General features: G+C 36.1%; 1 protein-coding gene across 3 annotated transcripts in view; it reads right to left on the reverse strand.

Moving 5' to 3' along the window:
• The window catches only part of TDRD9 (tudor domain containing 9), a 75,579-nt gene that overhangs the window by 13,317 nt on the left and 35,143 nt on the right, over positions 1-27,119 (reverse strand). For all 3 annotated transcript variants that reach the window (XM_071745422.1, XM_071745423.1, XM_071745424.1), the window contains exons 10-34: positions 26,008-26,062; positions 25,774-25,858; positions 25,047-25,104; positions 24,385-24,489; positions 23,288-23,385; positions 22,780-22,911; positions 21,949-22,108; positions 21,796-21,859; positions 21,243-21,306; positions 17,663-17,707; positions 16,690-16,743; positions 14,543-14,659; positions 13,469-13,576; positions 11,025-11,125; positions 9,805-9,978; positions 8,526-8,646; positions 6,942-7,154; positions 5,937-6,026; positions 4,357-4,617; positions 3,749-3,898; positions 2,769-2,839; positions 2,281-2,390; positions 2,096-2,192; positions 1,263-1,401; positions 134-243 (exon numbers count right to left, since the gene is read on the reverse strand). In XM_071745422.1, the coding sequence (XP_071601523.1) occupies positions 134-243; positions 1,263-1,401; positions 2,096-2,192; positions 2,281-2,390; positions 2,769-2,839; positions 3,749-3,898; positions 4,357-4,617; positions 5,937-6,026; positions 6,942-7,154; positions 8,526-8,646; positions 9,805-9,978; positions 11,025-11,125; positions 13,469-13,576; positions 14,543-14,659; positions 16,690-16,743; positions 17,663-17,707; positions 21,243-21,306; positions 21,796-21,859; positions 21,949-22,108; positions 22,780-22,911; positions 23,288-23,385; positions 24,385-24,489; positions 25,047-25,104; positions 25,774-25,858; positions 26,008-26,062 (2,782 nt within the window). The remainder of the gene's footprint in view (positions 1-133; positions 244-1,262; positions 1,402-2,095; positions 2,193-2,280; positions 2,391-2,768; positions 2,840-3,748; positions 3,899-4,356; positions 4,618-5,936; positions 6,027-6,941; positions 7,155-8,525; positions 8,647-9,804; positions 9,979-11,024; positions 11,126-13,468; positions 13,577-14,542; positions 14,660-16,689; positions 16,744-17,662; positions 17,708-21,242; positions 21,307-21,795; positions 21,860-21,948; positions 22,109-22,779; positions 22,912-23,287; positions 23,386-24,384; positions 24,490-25,046; positions 25,105-25,773; positions 25,859-26,007; positions 26,063-27,119) is intronic.

Raw genomic sequence — 27,119 nt, forward strand, 5'->3', positions numbered from 1 at the left:
AATAAATGCACCATTCAAGTAAGAACATATATTATTTCCCCAAAGCCTCATATGCATTATGCTTCAAGCAATTATATCTTCTGTTTTTGCTGAGACTGTGAAACAGACAGTATTATTTCTACAAAATTATTACCATAGAAGTTTCTGACGAATATCTTCCTGCAGCTGTGTCATTATCTCTTGTCCAGAGCACACAGCACATTCACTGAGCAGCTTATTAATGGCTGTTCTTAGGATGTTTATCTGAAAAAATAACAGTGACAGAATATAAAATACTCTAAACCAACAATAGTTCTATATACTGCGTTGACAAGATGGTGGTCATGGCATCCATATTACCCACTTCAACTGGAATATTATTAATAAAAACATCTGAAGCTTCAGAAGCACTTCTTCCTCTCTCTGCAGGTCAAAGATGTTAATATTCAGCCACCTGATATCACAATCTTCCATACGGTTGTAAAACAGAGGCTATCACTAGCCTGGATTCTTTTCTAACAAATAATTACTTCTGTAAAAGTTTTAAGAACAACAACTTGGCATTACCATTCTAGCTAAGGTGTCATGAACACAGACATCACACACATCAAGCCAGTGCTTTCAGAAAACAGCCCACAGATATGTACACCAGTATGCCCACTGTGCCCTTAAAAAGCCTCTAGAAACCACTGGTCATCACCCAGTGCACCTGCTCTGAACACAGAACTCCTCAGGGCATGTGAGGTCCTCCACTGTCTAAAGCAGTGTTCAAACCTGGAGCACAGGTCAAATACAGGTTTTATGGTCCTGCATAACAGAGTACATGTACCTGCTTCCCTCTGACAAATCTGTCAGCAAGTTGCAAAAAAGCTGTACTGAAGAATACAGGGAGCTTTATTGTCTGGTTGGTTCATCTGACTCTGGGAGAAGTAGCTTGACAGAGCTGTAAAATCAAACTGAACACTCCGAAGCAGCAATGCTAGGCTGATGAAAAACCACAATCTCAGGACTGGAACTAACAAGTGTTGACACCTGATTACTGCAAAATTGATGCTTTTGTTTTGAAAAGTGTATATTGTATTGTTCTATAATATCTTCTTCAGCGTGCATGGAGGGGATAACTATTTTCTCTAGTACGAATACAAGATCTTAAACAGGTAGTACATTAGAAAAAAAACCCAAAACCATGGCTTAAAAGAAGTCATCTAGTTAACTCTGAGTTAAGTCCAATGAACTGAATTCTACCTAATTCCCACTACAGAAAAATTTATGCATTATCTTACCTCTGATATGTCTTCCGCTCCAAAATGCACATCAAATGTCAGCTCCATGTCATTTTCTGGAAACACTGGAGCCCCACAAGTCTGACTCCAACCCAAACCACACAGAACACCAGTAAAATACTTTCCACTTTTATCAACCCTATAGAAAAAAGAAAGAAAACAGTCTTGCCTAGAAACAAAGAAACTAAACTCATAGGAAGATTACTTAAAACAGTCATCTAAGCCATACCAAGCAAGATGCAGGTGGTGGCTTAGGAAGCTAAACTGATCAAAAAGCATTCACACCAAGTCATACTGCTTTTTTTTAAATACAGCAATGAAGGAAAACTAAAGTTTTGATTATGAAAACATGTATTCATAAAACCTAAGAGAATCATACATATGCAAAATGAAACTTTAATTAAGAAAGCCAGCTTCACTTTATTGAAATGACAGTCTACAGTTACAAGAATTTAAACAAAACAAAACAGCAATCCAAATGCCAGAACTCAGCTTTTACAAAAAACACATGTTCCTCTCCTCACATAGATTTAAAACTTGCCCAGTTCTACAGCTCATATTCATAGGCTTCCAACACAACTGGCAAATAGTGCATTGCCTTATTGTGAGGATAGAGCCTGCAGCACTGCAAACTCCATGAAACTACTTATCTTAGCTACAGTCTGTACTAAAACTGACAAGATGCAAGAATTACATGAACAGAACAAGGATATACTGAGTGCTGAAAGTAGGGGGGGGAGCAAAAAATTAAAAAGAAAAAAAAACCACTAATTTTGTGAGGGTACTTAAAAAAGAGAAACAAAGAACCACTACTTTTGCATGTGCACAAATACCTGAGTTCTACAGCAGGAGCAAACACCATGCTGAGGAGTGCAAGCAGGCCAGGAATAGGAGGCATCAAAGATGTTTCATCTAAAAACAGAGTTGATCCTGTCACCAAAATAAAAAAAAGAAACCTCAAAAAATGTAATTAAGAACAACAGTGAGAAACCACCCAAACCCTTTTATTAAGCATTACCAGTTGCATTTACTGATAAAGAAGCAGCAACCAAGAACTGTTGAAAAGGATCTTCTGGAGAGTCATGGATGACAACAGAGTTTATGCTTTCCTTTAGTATGATAGCATTTCTATGGAGGAAAGAATAATTTTTTCACATAAAAAACCCCCCAAAAACAACGAAACATATAAAAAAATTATTTAAAATTCACTGTTGAACCTCAATGGATAGCAGTCACTATCTGAATACTACTTGAATACCATTTAGCAGATGTATGTGATGGTTACAAATCTCTCCATGAGACACACTAAAGCACCTTTCACAAACCTATTTTTAATATCTTACATAGCAAAAGTGTGCACATTAATTCAGGCTTGACTACTTCTGTCTTTTAAATGAATAAAAATTCTGTGAAAATCCGTAAGAGTAACTAGAATGGTTTTTGCCTATTTATTGGAAGTAACAGCTGAGAGTGTACCTATACTTCACAGTACAAGTCTTGTCATACCTGAACTGGGACACTCTGGTCATACTGTAGAACTTCACCTCATAAGGACTGAAAGGGCCAGAAACTGATACCTTCAAAAAGAGTAATTATATTTTAGTTAGCCAGCACCTGGACCTCTCCAAAACAAAACACTTTATAAATTAAAACCAAAATGCATTTTTAGCATTTATCAAGCAACACTGACTGATAAATTGGTAAACACCATTTTCATTTCACCCACCTAAAGTAAACTTTACTTGTGAGGCACCTGAACAAAAGAACTCATTTCACAATTTTCCTCTGGCTTAAAAAACACAACTTCAGACTTCATAGAGCACCTAACAAAATCAGGTAATTTTGTTTACATAAGCATGTATATTAATCTTGAAAATATCTAACTTTTATGAAAGTGGGTAGTTAAGCAGGATTAAACCTATGGGTAAATTAGTAGGTAATTGAAGGCTTGAAATTTTGTCAGGTTTGAAATGGAAAAAGAATTATAATGTTGATGAGGTTTAACTTGTAATAAGAATGAAGAACAGGGCACACATTTTCTTATTTATGTTCCATCTTAAAAGTAAGAAGATAAGTCAAAATATGTAAGAAAGAATAAACTGAGTCTGGAATTAGCAAACTGTTTCATTATCACCAGTTAGAGTGTTTGCAGCACCTGGTTGCTTACTAGCTGAGGAAGAACAAAACATGTATTTTAAATTTTCTGAAGAACTTTATCTTCATCCTGCAGTCATTCAAAGTGCTGCCTTAGAATGTGTCAGAAAAACATGCTCACTGAATTCTTATGCCATACTTCAAAACTTTGTTCAAAGCTGCAGACTAGTCTACAAAGGTGGTCCCTTCACAGTTTCTACCTGCTGAAGGTAGAATGCACTTTAAGAGACATCATGTATGATTCTGTTAAAGGTACCTTCAGTCTTCATCTCTGTTCTAACAATGTGAGAAGCCAGGTCATGTAATAACAGCAAAACCACCACTCAAGTTACCTTGTGTGTTGGAGCATCATATTTTTTGTCAGAAAACAGGTTCAATAATCTTGCAATAAGATGCTTTGTTTCCTCTCTTGAAGACGCAGGCATTTTCTCTCCTTCCTTTTCTTGTCCCAAAAAGAATCCCTTAAGCAAATCATGGCTTTGCTACATAATAATGGAAAGGTGTTAAAACCATGAACTACCCATGCTTTAAAAACTTTTACCAAAAAAAGTCCCCCACAAAGAACATGCCTACTTGCATATAAATATAAAACTCCCAATATTCTTCTCTGTTCAGATTATATAAAACATAAAAACTAGTCTTAAGATTATGAAGCAGCTACATTTTTTCAGAGCTTCAAGAACCAGTGGAGCAGTTCAAATGATGCTGCTATCTCCTAGGAAACATCTCTCCAAAAGGTTCCTCAAAGCATCAATGCTTTTGCCCAACTGCTCAATATGAATTACACACACACACACTTGAAAAGATTCATTCCCATTCAAGTATTAGTATTTTCTAATCCCATGGAATTAGTCAAGATTTCATCCCCCCTTACAGGACTTCAGAGAGCCTGAGCTGAAATAAGTTAGTGTAAGAAAAGTAGAAGCAGTTTAATACATACTTGTGATTCATATGATTCCTCTGCTAGTTCAGCATAACCTTCTTCAATAAGCACATCTCGAATATTCACAAGATATTTGCACCTCGAGTAATGGAAAAGATCCACGTGCAGAACATTCCTCACAACTGAATACACCTCTGCTAGAAGTGTGTAGCCATTTACTAGTGAGGCAAACCTCTGAGTAGCACTGTAACTCCACCCTTCCCCACACACAAGAGATTTTGCAGACGGACGCATCTTGCACATCTTGAATTCTAAAGCCTGGAGAAAAAAAAAACATGGAAAGCAATGAAGAGAATCAGCATGAAAATCAATAATTTTATTAAAAAAAAAAAGAATTATAACTATGAAATGATTTCATCATTACTGCAGTGGTTAATGCTAATTCCTAGGACTGTTATAAAGCTACTGGCATAATTCCTATTCTGTCATTGCCAACACAGCTACACATGTATGAACAAATACATGACCAAGGACTGAAAAGCTAAATCTCACTAAGTCTTGAGCTATTTCATTTGTAAATATAGCTCAAGATGATTATTGGAAAACTAGCTACAAAGTCCCTCAGATTTGTGTTACAAATCACTATTCAATGTATCAAGAGTGTTCTGGCTGAAGAGACCCAAATAACAGTTCAACTAAAAGTTCAAAGAACAGTGAAGCAGCACACAAAGCCAAAACAGACTTCTAGCTCCGAAAAATTTAAATTAGGTATCTCCTATTTATTTGTCCTGTAATTAAAGCTTAACAAACAGGAGCTCGGATGGAACAAAAATACTGTGCACAGTAACTGTAATCAAGATACTTGGCACTCCAGGCTTATGCCATACATCCAAGAGATGCTAAGCTGTAGTGGTACCAGCCAGGTTTAAGCACAGAACAATAGATTAAACACAGCATTGGATCATTTCTCCCCTCAGGGCTGTTTTCTAGGCTTTGTAAAACTTTGCCATTTGCTCAGAGGTGCCTTAGACTAAAGCAAGGCTGATTTGCTCAGACTGTTACTCCTGAGCTTTGCATATAAGCAGGCAACAGAGTAACCACAGCAACACTCTCCTTCCAGAAGGAAATTCTACTTCTCATATAACTAACTGGTGGACAGCAAAGAAACTGGTAACTGAAAGCAACAAGCAGCAAAAGGAACCTATTAGAGCCATTTCTTCTTTTCTTCTGCTGTTCCTGTGACCACAGCTGGACCCCCAGAGACACAGGACTAGTTCATCCAGTTACAAAAAAAAAAAACCCAAAACAAACAACAAAACAAACAAAAAACCCACAAACCACCCACAAACTATTAACTTTTTCATCTAGCAACTGTCCCAGGAAACATTCTACAATTCATCTACTTCCAGAATTAAACACAATGCAATTCACTCACATGCAAGAATTACTGCTTTGTGCATACACATAAATGTCAAAAGTGTTTATCCACCTATTAGTGATCTATAGGCACTCCCATTAGCAAAATACATGTTACTTCATTATTATTCTGAAAAGCATTATGATTTGAAGTCCACTTCTGTCTCCCAGACCAGACATGGAGGTACGTATTAAGCAGCAGTAAACAGAACCATCCCTACCTGAAAAGGAAGCTCTCGAAGACAGCTTGGCATCTCCTTTAATTTATTTAAAGGCACTTTTGATCTATTGCCATAATCCACAAAGAAAACCTGGAAAAAGAACCAAAAGCATCTGCATTACAAGTGCTTCTTTGAATGGCAAGGAAAGCGGCAACCTAAGTTCAGTAATTGCAGCACACCACAATCTTAAAGTGAAAAGCGAGCAAATTCAGAGTCTAAAAAATATGTCAATGAAGTAATACAAAAATAGTCAGATTTCTATCCTGTCTAGTATATGACCCTTGGTTTAAATTAGTGATGCAAATAATCTGCTACATCTAGAAAAGGTAAATTTCTCTGAAAGGCTCTCCCCACAACTAAATCTGTATTAACCTTATATCTTAACAGCGTTATAATAACTAATAACTGCTTTTAGATATGCAGATGGTAACATGGATCAGGTGACTGCTTATAAATGCAAAAGAGAAAGTGATGCAATTAACACTGGTATTCACTAGTGATCCATGACTTTACAGATGACAATATTCTGTAGTAGTTCTACAGGGGTGACAGCCAGGTATGTTAAGAAGTCAAGTAATTCACTATATTTATTAAGAGGAAGTCACAGCATCGTTGCCAGGAATGCAGCACTAGACTGACCCAGGAATTTCTTCCCATGCTTTCACAGCTCCTGGAGGTTTAACTTTTATTTTGCTTTGCTCTGCTACAGCACACAAGACACTTTATTGCATCAACAACAGCTCCTCAATTTAGTATTAAAATATTCCTGTGTCCCGGAAAAAAAATGTAATTCATCTATTCTGGTCACATTCTGTTTGGTTTTATTTTAGTTATAGTTCTACAGATTTCTTTCTGGAATAATTATCAAGAACATGGTGATTTTATATATATATATATATATATATATATATATATATATATATATATATATATATATATAAAGCATAGCTTCAAGATTGTTAACCCAATTACATCCTACCAATTCAACATGACATATTACTGTACCTCTGCAAAATCCCCACAAACATAGAGAATACGAGCTCTGAAGTATCCCCTGTTTTCCAGATCAGTGAACGGTGCCAGACAAACCATCTCTGGGTATGGAAACACTGACAAATCCATCAGGTTCTGGTAGTTAATTTCAGCAGTTAGAGCCTGAAGTGTAGTCCTGTTTTTTTCATCTATCCTGTAACCCCAGAAGTGTCCAACTTCTACTATCTGAAAGTATAGAAGTTAGACAGTATCAGCTTTCATACTGTTTTACTTTTCTGCACCAAATACAAAACACAGGAGCAAAACACAGAAAAGCACTCCTATTCCTGACACAAACAGAAATGTTTTCATACTGCAATAATAAAAAAAAAAGAATTTCTCTGTAAGAAGTTATTTTAATATGATGATTTGATGCGCATCTACAATACATTTTTTCATCTAAAAAACACCCTGACACAGGCATTACTAAAATACAGAAAATTAAGAAAAGATTTCTTCCATTTTTCTAAACCAAATGAAAAAAAGAGCTACAGCTGATTGACAGATCAACAGACTGACATTTATGGTGCACTTTTCTTATTAGTAAAGTAATGCCAGTTAGTACATCTATCAGCAAGTCAGCATTTTAGTTATGATTACCCATCCTTCAAGAAACTGAAAAGCACATTCCACTACTTACACAAAATTGAATAAAATAAGTCATCTTTTCAAATGGCTTACTAAACTCTTAAACCATTTCTGATCTTACACTGAATGCTCGTGATAAAAAAACCCTCCAACATTTACTTACAATACATATGATCATTAAAGCTGATGTATTAAACTGAAAAAGCACAGAGAGATGAGTGATTGGAATGTGTCTGATTAAATCCCTATAATGTTTTGATCTAAGACTCAGCTCAATAAAATGAAGAAAGTATTTTCTATGCTTGTAAAACATGTCACTGCTACCAAGAACTATCAGCCTATAATTTCTATAGGCTGATATAAAGACCAATGGTTTGGGCTTTTAAAAAAATTATTCTATTATTTCAGCAGAATATATATCGCTTGCTACGACTCAATTTGTTGAGAAGATCACAGTTACAAGATTCAAAACTTATCAGCTCCAGATATTAGAAATGTTTTATTTAAATTATTTTCCCCTAACACACTTTTATGCAGCAGTGTTCTTCTGAATGAGCATGCACTACAATTAATTCATGTAATTTCTCTCACCTGCATTTTCTGAAGAAAACTGTGCAAATGCCTACAGATTCTCATTTCTCCGGTGCACACAAGTACATTTCCTTCTCCCCATAATCCTCTTTACATTTATACCTATTTCCACCTAACATTTACTGCTAGCAAATCTCCCAGGTTTTGTCAGGTGCAAATACATTTCCTAGTTTGAAATCTGAGACACGCAAGTTATTGTCTAACAAAGAACTACTAAAACTTAGAATATTCTTCATAACTCCTATGGATACACCTCTGGGCTAAAACCATTATTAGTACCCATTCTTTTTATTGAAGCTTATCAGATATTCCCCTCTATAAAGTTACCTAGGTACTGATTATTAGATATGACCTACTTCAGATGTAGAACATTCCTACCTCTGTTATCTTGATGGACAGAAGACTATTTGGGATCATCTTTGACTCTTGTAAGGCACCAAATGAGATTTCCATAGGCTCCACTGTCTGCTGCTGACAGTCCACATTTACTCTAAAAAAACTATGGAAAAAAAATACTAAAGACTTTACTCATACGAGCTCCATTTTTTTCCTTCAATTTGCTTCCCAAGGTGTCCATAGGGTGTGCTTATGTACTTAATGACTTGTATTTAGAAATTGATTAACTTAATTAGAATGTAGAATGACCTCACAGTACCATAATACTACAGAGAGACTGTTTGCATTCAATTGTGACCAAACACAGGAAGACAGATAACAAGAAGCAACCATACCATCAATTTATTGGAAATTTGGAGAATTTGTGTTAGTCAAGCCTGACTATGACATGCCTTCTGAGAGTATTTTAAAAAAGAACCCTAAAGCATTAAATTCAGCCTTTTTATATATAAGATTAATTTTACTTGACAGAAGAATTCTAAAATTAGTCTTTCAATCTAATTGAATGTCTCAATTAATTTTCACAAAGATTATAAGCACAGTGAAACTGCTAGAAGTTTTATTAAGTACAATCAACTGGAAGCAAAGTATTCACTTGCATTTTAACCTTTCCAGCTCATTCCTGCCTTTGTATTTTAGAATTTTTATTTTAGAATACTGAAATAGCTGCAGATGCACCAGAAGCTAGGCAGATAACCATATTAGTTAGAAATTTCCTTGTATCTCCTGAAGCTGAGTATCACAGACAGGATGTTTTAACAGTAAAAGCAATGTGCCAGATATTTCTAGCACCAGGAGGTGTGGAGCAGAGATACTACATTGAATTCCTCAGCAGTATTTTCTGTTACATTTCCCCATGCATTGGTGTTATTACCACTCAGTTTCTGTTATACTCTTCCTCCTTCCCCTTGTTTTATGTCTCCAAATGCCACTCTTTATATTGGTATAAATTATGTCTAGCATGAACAGGTATTGCTGTGTACATCTGTATTTCCATATGCCAGAGGCAAATGGACTAGAACCTTAAAAAGACTGTGTATACCTAAAAGTTCCCTTAAACAGTAAAACACCTTTATAATGAAATATGTAAGAGAATCATGTGATTTCTACTTGTGCAAAACCATTCTGCTTAAACACAATTTACACATTTGCTCTTGAACTTAACATGTCTTCCTTGGTGACACTTCCAAGGAAACTTCCGCAGAACCCAGCAAACCCCATTTCACTGCAAAGAAGAAGGTTTTCCATGCACCACTATTACCTTAGAGATTCCACATTTGCAGCTCTCACACCTAGCAATTCCCTTTTGATATCATCTGGATCATGAATGTTCAGCTCCAGAGGAATTCTCAGCTGTGACATCTTCACTGACAAATACACTGCAGGAAGAACTTTAGAGGTCTCCATTGGGTTGCGGGAAAACTCCACAAAAGCCCTGCACAGAAAAACCCCACCAAATAAAATTGCAATAGATACTGAGGAAACAGGACCCAACAGAACACCAACAAAAGCCATCATTTCTTCTCCCTGTCTATTTCTTAGAAGGCCACCAAACAGTAAAACATACATTCCTCACAGGCTCTGCCTACTGCTCTTACACACCTTAAAACTTCAATTATCAGGATGGTTTTAAGAAAACTTCGTAACTTTCACATAAACATATACCAAGTTCACTGAGAATATTTAACACAAATAGAAATGATGAGAAAATATATGTGCATAAGGGAATAATTAAAGACTCAGGAGAAAATGAACTCAATTTCAGGCAGCTGTAGTAAAAAGTTATTTGGAAAGTTATTAGTATTTTGGCTATTAGCAAAAAATAGCCAGTTGCATTAATTCTGTGCAAAGCCATCTGACTGTAGAAATGAGCTAATTCAGTATACAGGTTAGAAATGTATACAGACAGATCAGCTGCAGTTAAGATCCACTGTCACACAAAAGAAGAGAAGAGGTGGTCTTTCACTCTGCTAGTTTATCTAACGTTATTCCAACCATCCTATATCACAGAATGTCACAGCATGTCAGGCTGGAAGGGACCTCAAGGATCATCTGGTCCAACCCTTCTAATACTATTGTTTATATATGTCTCAGCACTCTGTCAAGATGAGACTTTAAAACTTCCCAGAGTGGGCAAATCCACCACTTCCCCTGAGAAACCATTACAATGTCTGACTGTCCTCACAGTGAAAATTTTCTTCTTGTGTTCAAACAGAATCTCACCAGGAGCAATTTATGCCCATTGCTCCTCATCTCATCCATGGGACTCCTTGTAAACAGGGAGTCTCCATAAGGAACGTACCACCTTTTTTACTCTTGCCAATACATTAAAAAGAAACTACTGGTTCCAGAGATAAGAAAAAAGAAACTAATTTTGTCAGTATACCACTGACAAAGACAGAAATTGATTACTGTATAACTAGGTAACTGAGAACATGAGACAAGGAAATTTATGAAATACTTAAAGTATTTCATACTTACTTTTTTCCATCATAAGCAATAGATTTTACCTGCCCACACTGTCTAAACAATGACTGCAATTGTTTATGGTATAGATATCCAAAGGGAGGAATGTTCCTAAGCTGTAAAGAAAAAAAGATAAATTTGGATACTTTTGATTATTTGATGCATTGTCAAGTTCCCTGAAATTGTTTACTTCCCTCCTCCCTTAAGCTGCAATAGTGACATACAATCTAAACCCCAACAAGTTCTAAAAATACTGTATACTAAATTAAAAAAATCTCAAAAGATAATAAAATCAGTCTTGCTGCCCTACTGCCTCAAACCAGAAGATAAATGTTTTCTTTCTCTAAATAGAAACGAAGGAGCTTCATTTGCAGTAATATATATTTAACATTTTTTCCTAGAAGTTGTCCAGTATCCTGCTTTTTGCTTACACAAGAGAAACAACGGATTGCTATGGTCTCTAGATCACAGGCTTTGCATCTTGTGGGGATACAACACAAGCTCCTAAATTTCTGAAGGCTGCTGAAGGTAACACAGGTCATGAGTGAAACAGGGTTCTTCTGGATCTGCTATCAGTGAACATTATTGAACTTGTTACAGAAGTGAGCAGCCTGGGGCAAAGCAACCAGGAAAAAGGAGAACTGCAGATTCTGAAGAGAATGAGGCAGGTAAGTAGCAAAATACACATCCTGAAGTCTAGGACAGCTCAGTTTGGGTTATTCAGGGAACTGGTAGGTGGGATCCCATGGGAAGCTGCAGAATCTCCATCCTGACAGATCTTTCCAAGTTCAAGTGCATGAAGACATAAGCAACATAGCCTGAATTCACTGTTTTTTCCTGCTTTGACCTTATTACCAGATTAGATAACTTTTTGAGGTCTTTCCAAATTGAATTATTAAAAAATTGTTACTCCTCCTGGATTTTAAACCTGAAACCACTACAAGTTCCTGAACTTAAGGGAGCTGAAACATGCTTTCAAAGGCATTTTCCTAAGAGAAACATTTTAGTTAAGTATATTGCAATGCATAATATTAAGTACATTGGACTCTAAAAATCATATATAGCTGGATTATAACTTTACCATGAGTAACTAAGGCAACAGGTGAAAGAGTCATGCATTTCACCAACTGTCAGCTAAACTACCTTAAAAACTAACTCCAAAAACCAGCAGAATAGCTTTCTTTAACACTTGGGTCATTCAGGAGGCAGACAAGATCCAATGTAAGAAAACCGCAGAATCTTGCTGTCATAGAATGATAGGGGTTGGAAGGGACCTCTAAAGACAGAGTCCAACCCCCTTGCTGAAGCAGGATTATGTAGGGCAGGTCACACAGAAACAGTTCCAGACAGGTGTTGAAATCTAGAAGACTCCACAGTCTCTGGGCACCCTGTTCCAGTGATCCATCACCTTTACAGTTAAAAGCTTTTCCCTCATATTGAGGTGAACTCCCTGTGCTCCAGTTTATGTCTGCTGCCCCTTGACCACTGAAAAGAGACTGGCTTCTTCGTGACACCCACCCTTCGAGAGACTGATATTTTTATCTTTTATATTTTTATTCTGCCAGACTGAGTCTAGTCTGTTACACAGATTTCTTTTTTTTGCTTCAACAACCTGAAACAATAGGTTAAAACTTCAAAAACACACATAAATGTATTTGTGCACACATACTACCAAACCAGCATCTGTCACTATAAAACTAGCCTCTCTTCTTGGGTAGGCAATAAAGCACGAAAAAATTCTTTGTCAATAAGCTTTTAAGAATTTATCTCCTAACATTTTTCTCCTGTGTCAATACAAGTCTATTCTTTGAGGCTCCCTTGTTTGTTAGTTTGGTTTCTTTAAGTATAGATCATGATTATTTTACAACGTTATATCTAGTTCAGATACAGCAAATATTTCCCTAGTTGAGACACCATGTGCAATTTTCAACATCAATACAGCCATTTCAAACTTGCACTTAATCAGATAAAAAATATCTAAAAGAAAGCAGACTGCAATACCTGAATAACCTTAAAGCAACAAGCACATATGCCATGCACTATCAACTAGATGACAAAAAAGCAACACTGAAGTTGCTTTCATGCACTTTATCCATATACATATATATATGTATACCCTTCATTTATACAAATACATTTCATGCTTACCAAAACATACCCTTTATATTCCTGTTCTATTTTTCAAATTTTTTATTAGTTTTATGAAAGCTGCCTGTGCAAAATAAGCAATCAAATGCATAGGGGAAGTTCTCAGTAGGAATTCTTCTAAAATTGCCCACCCACACAATGTTTTTTGTATGGAAAGAAAGGGAGATGGGAGAGAAGACAATGGACCAAGGGAGAATCACAGTAGATAATTAATTCTGTCTTTGCCCAAGACAGAAATCAAACACAGTGCCCAAACACTGCACATTTTCATTAACTGATCCTTCATTAAGTGGTTCACCTTCTTAACATACCATTACAGTGGTTTGGGGATCTTTGCCAGCAAGGTTTTTCACAACAGTTTCTTCATCACATTTTCCAAAAGTAAAGTAGTTTGGATAGAAAGCACCAGCTATTACAACCTGAAATCAAGAGAATTATTTTGTAAAACTCACCAGGTTATATTCCATTTCTTGAAAAGATATACCTTAGCAACACAGAGACACTGACAGATTTCCCTATGAAGTTTTTTTCCCTGTATTCCAGGAATTACTAATTTTGGACTAAACATTAACTTATGTAAATCCTTAAAAATGTACTTTCATGATAAGAGTTCAACTTTTAGAATAGTTTTGCAACATTTTAATACTTTTGGACTTCCTCTATGAAAAGCGTAATTGTTAGCTCTGATATAAAGAGCAGCTTCAATTAAAAAAAAAAACATACTAACTACATAAAACTTGTTCAGTTTTCATGTTGCATCTTACAGTATTTAACAACTTAGCTCTGAAAAGTTCACTTCTTACACATACCAACCCTTAGCCAATGAAACAATAAATAGGTCTGTGAAAAAAAAAAACCCCACACTACTAATCAATCCAAATAAAACAAAAAATTTAAACTGAAAATTTTATAAAGTTTCAGCAGCTGAAAGGCATTGGATTTTCTCCCCTCCAATCATTAGCCACGCCAGTGGTGATCCAAATAGAGCACTCAAGAGCAGCAAAAACACAATTTTCCAAATTGTTATTTCTTAGTCTTCTAACACAACCCACCCTTTTTAGATTTTTATAACTTTAATGAAGATTAGCTTAAATATACAGTTTAACTGATCTCAGTATGACTTTGTTGATTTTGACGAACTGTCAGAAGTAAAGAGCCAGAGGATCAACTTAGTGTGAATTCTGAACCATTGGAAGTAACATCAGTTATCCTTCAAAGTAATAAACAACTTATTTTTTCATCTGTAAGGTCAAAGCCCATAAAGAACATTAAAACAAATGCCTAATACTAATTAATCAGTTCCAGTACACTAAAAATCCATAAAGATTTTGTATGCAAATTTTATAAATTAATGGTTCTCCCATGAAGAGCCAAAAAAGCATTACCTGCAGAATGAAACGTTGTTTGTAAACATATTCCTGATCTCGAGCAGATGGCAGAGCATTAACACACATGTTAAATGCTTTCACTCGCATTTTCAAGTTGTGAAATAACTGTGACACCTGAAATTTGAACTCTAGGTTACACATTAAACACATCAAAACCACCCACAAATTAAAACAAAACCTGTTAGTGTAAGTCTAAAAAAGTGGGCAAACTCCTTTCCATTCCAGGTGTATGCATCTCACTTAATATACTGCTAAGCATCTGTACTTAGGAAAATAATTTCAATACTGTGACTAAAGCAGTTTTCCTGATCTCTTTATAATTTTGTAGTCTCAAAACATATTATGCATATACGATACAGAATAGATTGGGAAAATAACTGAAACAACATTAAATAAGATGATGTACTGATTGGCTATTTAAAGAACTTTGGGGTTTTATCTTAAAAGGTAAAAAACACTCTAATGCCAATGTGGACTTCCACACCTAACTGTAGCAGTGACAACAGGTGCTGCAGCCTCAATTCAGCAGACAACCACGATGACTTGAAGTGAGATCAAACTTATGCCCTACAGCAGAAGAAGCTCTGTTAAGCTTTTAATCCTAGGCATTTCTAAGAGGCTTCCATAAGCAGCTATCAGTCCTCCAACCACCCAATTAATGTTTTCATTGCCACAACCAATTTCAGAAAAGATGCAGAAAAGTACAGTCCACTACTCAGTATCTGTATTTTCCTGCCATCAATTTTAGGATTCTAAAGATGCTGTTACTTTCCTTATAGGGTAACTACTACAATTAGAAACCAGTCTGTGTGACTGCCTCAGTTCTGCAAATTCACTTCCACACAAAGAATTATAGAATTGGTATCTGAAAGTGTGGCAAATAAAATCCTTGCCTCAGTCTTCTTAATAAGTGCTAGTGTAGGTGTCCATTCTAAACTCCTGAACTATTATGTCATGCACAACTTCTTGAATTATCTGAAATTGGGCTAAGATAACACCAACTACCCAGAAGGTATCATGTAAGACTTCAGGTCTCCAATTTTACAATTTTCTTCTCCATCTTTTTGCCTTGATACAAGCTAAAATACTATTGGTATTTCTTATCCAGGTGGTTGCTTACTATGAAAAGCTTTTTTTTTTTTCTCTTGTCCCTTTTGAACACAGGTCATCCAATGCTCATGAAAAGGTGTGACCTACTGGAATAATGGGCAATGCCATGCTCTGCTGATCAGATACTCAGGAGTTTTATTTATTTCTCCTCTCACCATAGCATGTTAAGCTTCAAACCCTTTGTGATAAATTATTTTTGTATTTGTTGCAGTAATACTATCAACAAAGACTCAAATGTTCTAAGTCCATGACCATTCCATAACTATTTCCTTAAAATTATCCTGTAGGACAGAAGCTATGTAACACCAGCAGCCTCACCACAACCAGTATATGTGAGGGACCTATAGAATTAGTAAATAATATTGAAGGTCTCTTAAAAGCAATGTTCAAAATATGTTAAACAGTTAATAATTTAACACCACTTTGTTTATTCCAACAAGAGAAAAATTCCTTTCTTCCAAAAGCTACAGCCTGACTGTTTCAAATTCCCATCTCTGAGCTAAGATCCTACTGGATGTGCCACTCCTACAGCCTCCAGCAAGAGTCATCTCCTCATAACATCAACTGTGGCAATTAAACTACTTAAGAATCCATTCCTCCCAGGTACAGGTACGTGGCCTCGCTAACATAAAAACCACAATCTGAAGGCCACTCTCCACAAGAATGCCCATGTGGCATTGTTAACATTACAATGATTCTCCTCACCTCTTTTATACTGTATATAAAGTCTACAACCACTTGAGAGGAAAAAGAACAGAGGGGGAAATATTTGCTCTCTATGATCCCAGTTAATAAAGCTTGTTTGATGTATCTGAAATTGTACTTTAAGTCCTAATATTCTCCAACAACTTTAAATAGTACCCTCTCTCTTCCAAAGAAACAACACCTACAAATTCAGAATTTATTTAAAGGAAATTTATATATTGACAGATACATAACAATAAAGTAGGCTTATGCAAGATCTTAACATCTATAGAAAATAAAGGAAGTTACAGTCCTTCCGCATATAAAAATGATTATTTAATTTGTCTTACCTCTCTGACCTTCTTAATATGAACACAATTGGATTGACCCCACTCAAGCTCTTCCTGGAAGAGACAGCAAAAAATGTAAATGCAAAAATTACCAGAAACATTTTTTTTCTACTGCTAGCAAGGTTCTTCTCATCCTTCTGTGTAGACAAAAGAAAGTTATATAAAGCAATGGAAGATTTTTGTCTTATTTCACAGCTATCACTGTATCTATAATCAAATGTGTGTTATATGTATGAAAACAAGACAGTTAAATATTTGACTAATCAATTATACTTTGATTACCACCAATGCACTTGTGAGTCATCTCTATTTTTCATTTAAACCCGCAAGTCTAACTCTGTGCTGCTACTACAGAATCTTCTTTAAGACAGATACTTATAAAAATTTCTTTATCTGGATGCATAAATATTATCAGACAGATTCTGGCCATCTTGGCTTCTCATTATAACTCAGCATCTGTTACACGCTGGTGTTCATGAAGCTTATTCCAATCCTCTGACAGAAGCAAAGAAAAAAACTGTTTTATCTTATACACACAAAATAGACTGAAAAAATAGTTAGTGTGCATACTAGTGGTTTTTATGACTGATGCACATAAAGATCTTCCATCTTTCAGATTTATTTGGTAGAGGAAAATGTGTGATTCTCTAAAAAAAAAAAAAATTGGACACATGCATATTAAAAACATTTCTTTCAAGTACAGTTCATTTTGCCTTTGCAGATTGGATTTCAAACCCTTTGGCCACTGTTCATTTATCTGTGGAAGGAACTACATAAGGGATTGCCTTGAAATACTGTGGACTGGATTCAGAGCTCATGTTCTGCCAGTGCCTATGCTCCTGTCTACTTATTAAAAAAATCCCAACCATTATGAAGGAGGATTGCTAGCAAAAATTCCTCACTAAGAGCATAAAATACTCCAGCACTGAAGTCACTAATCTTGAGTAGAAAAGAAGAAAGAAGTTTAACTAACCTTTGGATGTCTCAACTTCCCGTTTTCTTTGCAGGCCTGCCATGCCTAAGAAAGAAGTAGAACAGTATTCTGGCATAAACTATTGCTTCAGTAATAATTCTTACAAATATTAATGCAATGTTAAAATGAAGTTTTTTCCACACCTACACTGAAGATATCTTTTTAATATCAATTTAAAAAATCAGAAATGCCCTTGGGCTAACACAGGATACAAATATTTAAGTATGAAAGAGTATAAGGAAATCTGAATCACACTAATTTAGTTTGGAGAACACTTCTTCAGATGAACTATTCCAACATCCCACAGAGCAGGGCCAACTTAGATCAGGTTTTTGAGGATACTGTCTATAAAACCCTGAGTAAGCTTGACTGACCTCATGGCTGAACCTGCTGACTACTGACTTCCTCAGATTCTTTCCAGCTGTAATTATTTAATGATTCTAGTCTAATATGGTGCTCACCTGGTTGTTTCCTAAGCAGATAAAAATATTTCTCACTCTTATGAATAGTCTTACTCTCTTTAGTTGAGGGTGGGCAAGAACTCTGGGTCTTTGTTTGCTCATATATGAGCACACAAAGTGGTATGCTGGAAACTGTAACTCTGAGAATATGTTATTGGAGGGCTCAATGTGTAGCAGGGTTAGAAATGTTTTACCACAACATACTAAAGAGTAAATTGCTGTAGGAAGACAACTATTCTGCCCTCAAGTCAGCTTATAGGTTATGGTATACAATTCCACACCTACAGACTGAAAAGGAGTTTAAACACTACTGAATAAACTGCAACTACATACGCTGTCTGGCTTGCCTTCAGCTCCTGCAACTGAACTGGAAACACAGCATTTCAGTCGCTGAATTTCTGGACATAGCTTAGAGATTCTTGATTGTGGCACATTCCAAAATGACATCGAGAATCTTAAGTGCCAAGAATTTAAAGGAGTAAGCCCTGATTTGTGTTGGGATGGGTACATTAGCCACCTGATAACTGACACCACAACATACAATAGGCTGTCCACCTAGTTTTCTGAGAGGATATGGACAGAGTAATAAAGCACACAAACATTCATCAATAAACAGAAGAATGTGAATGCTTTGATGTGATACTGCAATAAAGCAGGCTTGCCTTGAGACAAAAGTGAACTGACTGATTCAGATACAATTCTGATACAGATGAGGCCAGAAAACAGGAACAGAAGCGAAATTAACATACTCACAATATTAGTGACAATAATTTCAATAGTGGCAGCAAATCTGTGACAGATGCCTGTGGAATCCATTCTTCCAGTTTGACAGCAAGTCACCTCAGTGAATTCTCCAGCTCATTTTTTTTCTAGTGCTCAGCCATTCAAAACACAAAGACATCACACCACTCACACAGAAATACTGCACAAGAAGTTCTGGTTGAACGTTTGGGGTTTTTGCCCCTGGACAACATAATGGATTATAGAAATACCACCTTCAGATTAGCAGACCAAAAGGGAAACCCAGCAGGATAAGAGGAATTCAGAAAATACTGTGCTGAGATTCTGGGCAGTGGGTATACGTAGTGCTTCATACAATTCTGATACGGGAAGAGTAGAAAATAAGTAAGCTTCCACTGAAGTAGAAAAAGCCAACATATACAAAACCGGAAGAAATTAAATCTGCAGCTGAAGATTTTGGAGACTTTTTTCCCTACGCAGCACCAGCTCTGCTGCTGAGGACACAGAGCACCCGCTGTCCATGGTGCTGAGCTGCAAACAGCCCATGGGGAGAGAACAAATCCTGCCAAGCCAAAGCCAGAGTCTGAAGGAAAGATACCATCCTCATTCTGTGTGAGAATCTACCAGCCCAAACTGCCCTGAGCTAAAAAGGAGCTACCAACATCACTGCATCTCTGACATTTTATTTGTGGTTAGTACAATGGAGAAAAATGCCACATAAAAGCTGTAAATTCTTCAGTGCTGGCTAAAGTGAATTTACGAAAAACTAGAATTTTCTCTGATCATCAGTGGATTGTCTACACAAAAGCACAACAGTAATTTTGGAAAAGATGGTGAGTCATCAGGATATTAACATTCACAGCCAGAGACAAACACCAAGACAGTCCTGCTTTAATCTGATACTAATTTTCATTTAAACACTGCAAGCCTACCTTGATAAGCTGATCTGAAGTAAAACAGAAAAGATAAAAGAGGCAACCTGCTAACATCTGTAGAGCAAGTTCTAATTTATCAGACAGAAGGAAGTTCACACCACAGCAGTTCAGTCATTTTGTATCAGTCAGTACTACTTTCAACAACAACTTGTTCCCAGGTAAATCTGACCTGAGATGTGTGGATGATGTCCCATTTATTAGCTGATGAAAAACAAGACTATTTTTTGCAGACAAGACTCTTTCCTACTGGAATTTCACCCTGATTACTGTTAATTGAGCAAATCACAAGAGAGAAGCTTACTAGCCTAGATAAATTAATAAATAATCGTATTTGTTTTTCGTTAAATATGTATTTTAACTGCATAACATTTAAACAGCCAAGCCTGATGAAAACCATTTTGCCTCATAAAACCTCTTTTTTTTCCCCCCCTTAAAATTCAGTTTATTAAGGAGCATAACTTAGTACGACAGAAGACTCTCCTGAAGCACTGAAGGCTGTATGTTCTGGCTATATGTAACTTGCAAGACACGGATCTGTGCAAATACAAACTTCTTGCTGCCCATGACAAGGCTTTTATCATTCCCTCCTAAAAAGGCTCAAGAACAATTTGAAAAGAAGTTTTCAAACAGCACAGATGTAGACAGTGTATTAATATAGGGGAAAACAGACCAAGCAGACATTCAAGTGAAGTATGAGGGGGCACAATACCACTACATATTGTGGTTCAGAAAACTTCAGTCTTGTAAGGTCTGTAACAGCTGCAGTGAGATCCTCAGTAGGGCAGAGAAAGCAGAAATCTACATGAGAAACTCGATCAGCACTTCAAGTTACTAAGTCCAGAAACTTCACTCTGCTTACTGCTTAGCCACCACTTTTTCTGTTGGAGGCAATAAGACATCACCTTCATAGTAGCTATACACAGGTAAACCTTCCTGAGTTGGAAAACATCTGCCACCCCATGTGAAAGAGGTCCTTTATTAAAAGGATCACAGAGTCAAGAGAATTTGAACCTCCAGTTCCCATCAAGTTTAAAATGTGCTCCTACTTTGAGGAAGCAGAAGGCTGAGATAAGCACCATGCTCTCAATCTTTCTCAACTTTTCATGCTCTTTTCCATCTGCTTAGTAGAACAAATATCTCAAAAAACATTGGAGACTGAAAAGTAGGATATATAGTCAGAAACAGAGCCTTGCAACTCATTTTTTTATCTATTTCTTGCCACCTTATTTTGGTGTGGACTTGTGAAGCTCCTTCACTGTGGTAAAAATTAACCCATCAGAACTAATGGCATTACACAGTGGGACACAGGCTTCAAAAAGTAACATGAAGTAGCTAGGACCAATGTGAAGGTCTTACCAACCTTCACTAAGTTCAAAATACAAAAGTGAGAAGCTCTGTCCCAGATCTATCAGATTTCACTGGAAGCCAGGAAAAATTACTTACCTTAAAGGCATTCACAATTGCAATACAGTCACTCTTGGTATTCCCAGCAAAGAACAGTTTGTTCCTGAATATACAAACAAAAACAATTACCAACAATTTATTTTTTTAAAATGCCAAATCTGACATAGAGCTCAAAATGCTCTACATCTTCTAGGACTTAAATATACAAGGTCAATATGCTTATTGTAGTTATTTATTCTTATTCATATCTCCTGGCTGAAACTAAACTGTGCGAGCAGGACAGCAAGGACTGTTTTGAGTTATTTAAAAAAAACACAAAGCATTTTAATACACTACCACATGTTCACATGAGAATGACAAAGCTGAAGTATCAGGTCTTGCACCCAGAAAAGATAAGTTAGCTCTGGGATACTACTTAGTTCACACAGAACTAGATTTCAGTATCTCGTCTGCCCTGGAAAAGCTTCCTTTTGCATTTCTTGGCACTTAGACTGAAATTCAGACTCATGACATGAGAACATATATTTAAAGGTAAACTTAGTCCTCTGCACCCAAATGTAGTCAGGAAATTGTAAAATATCTAGGTTCATACCTGTATCCATCAACATGCTGCTTGAAAGGTACTACGAAAAAACTCCGCAAAGAGAGTGCTGCAGCTACAAGAGAAAAAAAAAAGAAAAAAGTAAAAATCTGCAAATCACTTCCTTTTAGAAAACTGTTTTCATGTTGCTTTTTTTTCAGTTACCTATAATAAGGCATTCTTCTAAGCACCCGAAGACGTGCCCAAGGACTATCAGTTTTCCAAGATGCAGATCCACTGGCAAATGTGTCAATACCCTTCCTAAGAAAGTCAGCTCACCATCATGTGGATCATCTTTCTGCACACAATTTGTAAGTGCTCCCAGCTAGAGAAATGAAAATTTATTTACTTGTAAAAACTGATGAGATAAATAAAAAACAGGTTTGTAAGAAAACACGGCAAGAGGCAAGCAGTTATCTCAAAGCAGTATCAATTAGTATGAAAACTGTAATTAAGGTGTGGTTCTCAAATCAGTTTAAGAAAAATAGTATTTTGAAACCAGAACTTATTACATATACTGTATACAAGTATCATTTCTTATGCATTCTGAAGAAGTTTAATGCAATGAATGTTCTACCTTACATCAACTTTGTAACTGAAAATCAAGATCACAACTTCCTTGTAGAGGTCAGAAGGGGATCTTTAGGCTGACCCCTACACATTGAAGGGTGTAAGACTGATTTTGCTAATTATTGATAAACAATTTAACTTAGAGTTCCAGTTGTCTCTTTTTCCCTCCCCTATTTTTTCCCACCATAGATGGTAGTTCAGGAAGTATTATTACTCCCTGATGAAATTACAGTTCTGTTTTAATGAACTGCAGAAATTACACTGAAGAGGATGGTCAGCAAACAACAGTCACAAGTGACAAAAGATTCTCTAGAGAAAGTTCCCATTTCAGGTTCCTGTTAGGACTCCTACTACCTTAAATACCAAAAAAAAGTTGTGTATTACATTTTTATTACCTTGATTTAACAATATTAAAAGAATTCTTACCTCTTTCAACTGAAGTATTGTACGTTCAATGTCACCTATACTGGGTGGAGAAAGAGCTGTTGCCAGCAAGGCTTTTGGTCCCCCCATATCAAGCAATTTTATTTTTAAGACTGTACTTCCCAATGGACAACGCTGAATGGAAAACAGTGTTATTGTTACTTCCCTCTCATGGAAAGCATGAAAAAGTATTTTTATATGAAAAACCAGTTAAAGTTTACAGCTTACTAAAGCCTGAAATTGATCCTGTGCCACTTGGTTTTCTTTTGAACAGATCGCTTATTTCTAATCTACATTCATTTTATTGCTATAAAGTCTTTCCTGCTATGAGTAAATCTACCTGGAATGGTCTTTACCAGTTATTTATCAACCTGATTTCTATCCAGTTTCCATACAGTTATTTGTAACTACTCAAATCATGCACTGTCTTCAGGAAAAGCAAAGAAAAATTTAATTTTGTTGTCTCTGCTACAAAATTTTAAAATTTCTTAGTGTTTCCCAAATGTCTTACCAGTATCTCAGGTACTAATTTCTCTGGAATACAGTTTATCCAGAAGTCCTTGTGTACAAGCCTGTAACAATACCCTTTGGAAACACGTCCAGCACGACCTTTACAAAAAAGAACACATCAGCAATCTTAAAGTTGCCCAAGTTTCAGGCTGGTCAAACCCCATCCATCTACAAGCATTCTTGGGCAGCTGAGCAGCATGCAACAGCTGATGCTGCAGGCTGACCAGTATTTTGCTTTCTTCTAGCATAAAGGCCCAGGGGAGACATTCTCTCTATCCTTTCCTACATAAGGTCTGATAAAATAATTTTGCTTTCATAGCAGCAATAACTAACAGAAGAGTCTATAATACTATAATAAAGAGTCTATGTGCCTATAGTATACAAAATACTGGCTGTATATTGCTGGTTGTCATAACCCACACAGACCCACAACCAAATGGAAATAAAGCTGTAATTGTGAAGTCCTCATAATATTTAGATATACCTTCATTTTAAATACCTTCATTTTTAAAGATGTCACTGTTATTAATCCATGCAGTACTCTTTTTAACTGCAACTGAAAGACCTTGATATACAAGGTTACCATATTCCTAGAAGAGCCAACTTTATCTTTTTTTTTAACCTTGTAATCTTTTTTAACCTTGTGCTGCAAACACTTGTCTATACCAGAGACATTGGTATGGAGTTTTCAACTAATTTAAGAGTGACAAATAGACAAAGAATTCTTTTATTGCTGAAACTCACAAGAAGCTAATAAATACCTAGAAGTATTTACACCCCCTCTTTAAAAATGGCCAGTTACAAAATTTTACTCCTAAAACCCAACAAATCCTTTTAAGTTTTATGGCACTCAATCGTTAGTATTTTTCAACAGAACACAAACCATTCCTCTGGAAAAATACTTGAGCAAAATAAAGCATTCAAGCATAGTCGTTGAACCACACTTCAAAATCCTGACATGGTAGGGAATTCTGTTTTGGTATCAACTAATAATGGCAAAAATAAGTCCTTTTCTTTACTGTTCAAAAAACTGAAAAGTAACAGAACTCTTCATGGTCAGCTTCTAAAATGCCTTTCACTTATCTATTGTGATCTTACCTTTCCTTTGATTACAGTTTGTTTTAGATGCCCAGCAAAGTCGCAAACTTTGGTAATTAGTTTCCTCATCACAAATCAAAGTTCTAGTTAAGCAGAAATCTATCACTGCAATTAAGAAAAAAAATCCAGTATTATGTTGCAATTTATCCTCACGACAGTGGAAAAAATACTGGTTCATTCTGTATTACAAAAGGAGAGTTTCCATTATTTGAACACCAGATTTACAAACAAACAGATCCAGAATACTCTGAATACTAACAGAACTGAAATTAGATTTTAATATAAATACAATAAATAGTGCAGCTGGAAAAGAATTAAAAGGCAGTAATTCCTGGATTTAGAGACTGTGTATCAGAATTAGCTTAGTCTGATGTAATAATTTCAAAATACCATCAGAATATGGATAAAAAGCTTAAGGTACCTGTGATATGCAGTCTGATTCTGCTTGTTACTACATTTAAAATTATTTTTCTTCCCCTGCCAGTAAAGATTAAAATCAATCATCTACTCAGAAGCTTAACTATGTGTTGATATATTCAGATTTTAAAGTTGTCTGTGGTGAAAGAAAATTCATGCCTCTGGGGACAGTGGTGTTAGAGATTATGCTACAAGAAAGGAGAATGTTACTAATACAATGCATACACAGGAAGCAGATGACTTACCATACTTAACATCAGGAACTGTTACAGAGCTTTCAGCTATGTTTGTAGAGAGAATAATCTGAGTTTTGAAGGAAAAAATGAGCAATGAATGCTTAGAGAACAAATTACTCACATTTATGTTTCTACATGAAAAACCCTTTTTCCTATGAAGAAATGTAAGCACAATGGCAACCTAGTAATAAGACAAACACTAATAGAGCAATGCAACACAAGTAAACTTGTATGTTCTTGTCCTAAGATCAGACAAGCATAATAAAGTAGTACTGTAAATGACAGTACAGAGGAAGAATTAAATATTTTCTTATGCCTTTGTCATAAAAAAACCCCTGCACTATTAGCAGCAATAAAGAAAATGTAGACCCCAGCCAAAATGTAGGAGACAAAGCAGACGAGTTTCTCATGTACTGAGGGACCACTCTGCTATGCAGTGCCCCCAGCAGTACACTGCTGCTGTGCAGGTGAAAGAACTGACATGCACAAACTATTCTGAGGGATAAAAACAGGGTTACACAGTAATTTAAAGGTAACCTCCTGCTATTTCACTTCTCTTGACACCTAACCACCAGTTAAAGCAACAGCTTGATAAGAAAGGCAATCTGTTTACACCTTGTAAAACCAAAACTGCTTTGCCCTGTGGCACACCTAGTATTAATTTATATACATTAGTATTTACTATTATTGCTCTAGTACACACAATAAAGATGAGTAATGATTCAACAATATTTACTTTTCTGTAGCCAGGAACTGTAGTCAAAAATACACTACTTTGTTCCTCTAATGTGACACGTGAGTGAAGTGGATACAGTTGCCACCTGAAGAAAAATAAATTAGTGGAACAGTTACTGATGCAAGAATATAAAAATTAATTACACTTCTGTGCTACATCATATTATGTATTTAGAACTCATACAGCTGAAGGATTAGCGTTAAACTTTAAATAAACATATGTCATCTAACTTACCTTTTATTAGGCATATCTGAGAGACATGAGTGCATGTATCTTATTTCATTTAAACCTAGGGAAAAATTAATCAATAGTTTGTTTTCTTTTTATTAATCACTAACAATCCTAAAACCAACTCTCATATCTACTTAAAATTCTTAACTTTCATTATTGACTCCTTTTCATCATATAATAAAACAAGTTTAACAGTAAATATAGTAATGAGTAACTGAAATACTGAGTCATTCAAGAGTTATTTTGCATAATTTTACATTTAGTAGAGTAAAATGACAATATCAGATATAAAGGTCATCTACCAGTGCCCCATTATTAGCCCTTGTTTCAGTTCCTTAGAAGCAATAAAGCTCACCACATGTCTGGGTAGGATAAGTTCAGGTATTTCATGAAACATAGGTATTTCAGCCAATATAAGCTGTTTCTAAGAACAGAGCCAAAGGAAAAAAAAAATTGTCTATTTCTGCCTTAACCATGTTACCTTTGGCAGTTACCTTTCCAGTGCCCCTGCTCTGGGGTATGGATTTTGGTCTGTCAGGGGAAATCCAACTATTACAGGGGTTTTTGCTGCCTTCCTGAGTGCCTCCACAGTCATAAATCTGTTCTCAGAAGCCTAGTTTACTTCTTATGAAAGTCCAAAAGCCTCAGGAGAGACAAGACCTTGGAATGAAACAGTAACTACCAACAAAACGTGTTTGGCAAACATATTAGGATAAGAAGGAGAGCAGGGTCCTGGTAAGTGCAAAAGGAAGAGAGACAAGAGACTGTCAGAAGTAGAATAGATAAAAGCTTAGGACAGTTACAGCAGAGTAACTCTGAAAGAAAACCCTAAGGCACTAAGCTATGCAATTCCTGCCATCAGCAAGGGCAGGGGAAGCAGAGACCAAGCTACTCCCACCTTCTGCAAGCTTCTTGGATGGAAGAGGATGCAAGAGGATGTTGCAACCTAATGTTGCTTTCATTTAGCCTGTCAGCTGGTCTGGCAGAAACATGTTATACACTTGAAGGCATGGTTCAGTAATAATTAGGTCAACACAGCACAACACAACTTCTTTTTCTAATTGGTTCTTTAAGATTCTAGAGAATTATTAAAATTGGTTTTGCGAGCAATGTAA

The sequence above is a fragment of the Heliangelus exortis genome, chromosome 5 (genome assembly GCF_036169615.1).
Source record: "Heliangelus exortis chromosome 5, bHelExo1.hap1, whole genome shotgun sequence".
In the NCBI taxonomy this organism is placed as follows: Eukaryota; Metazoa; Chordata; class Aves; order Apodiformes; family Trochilidae; genus Heliangelus; species Heliangelus exortis.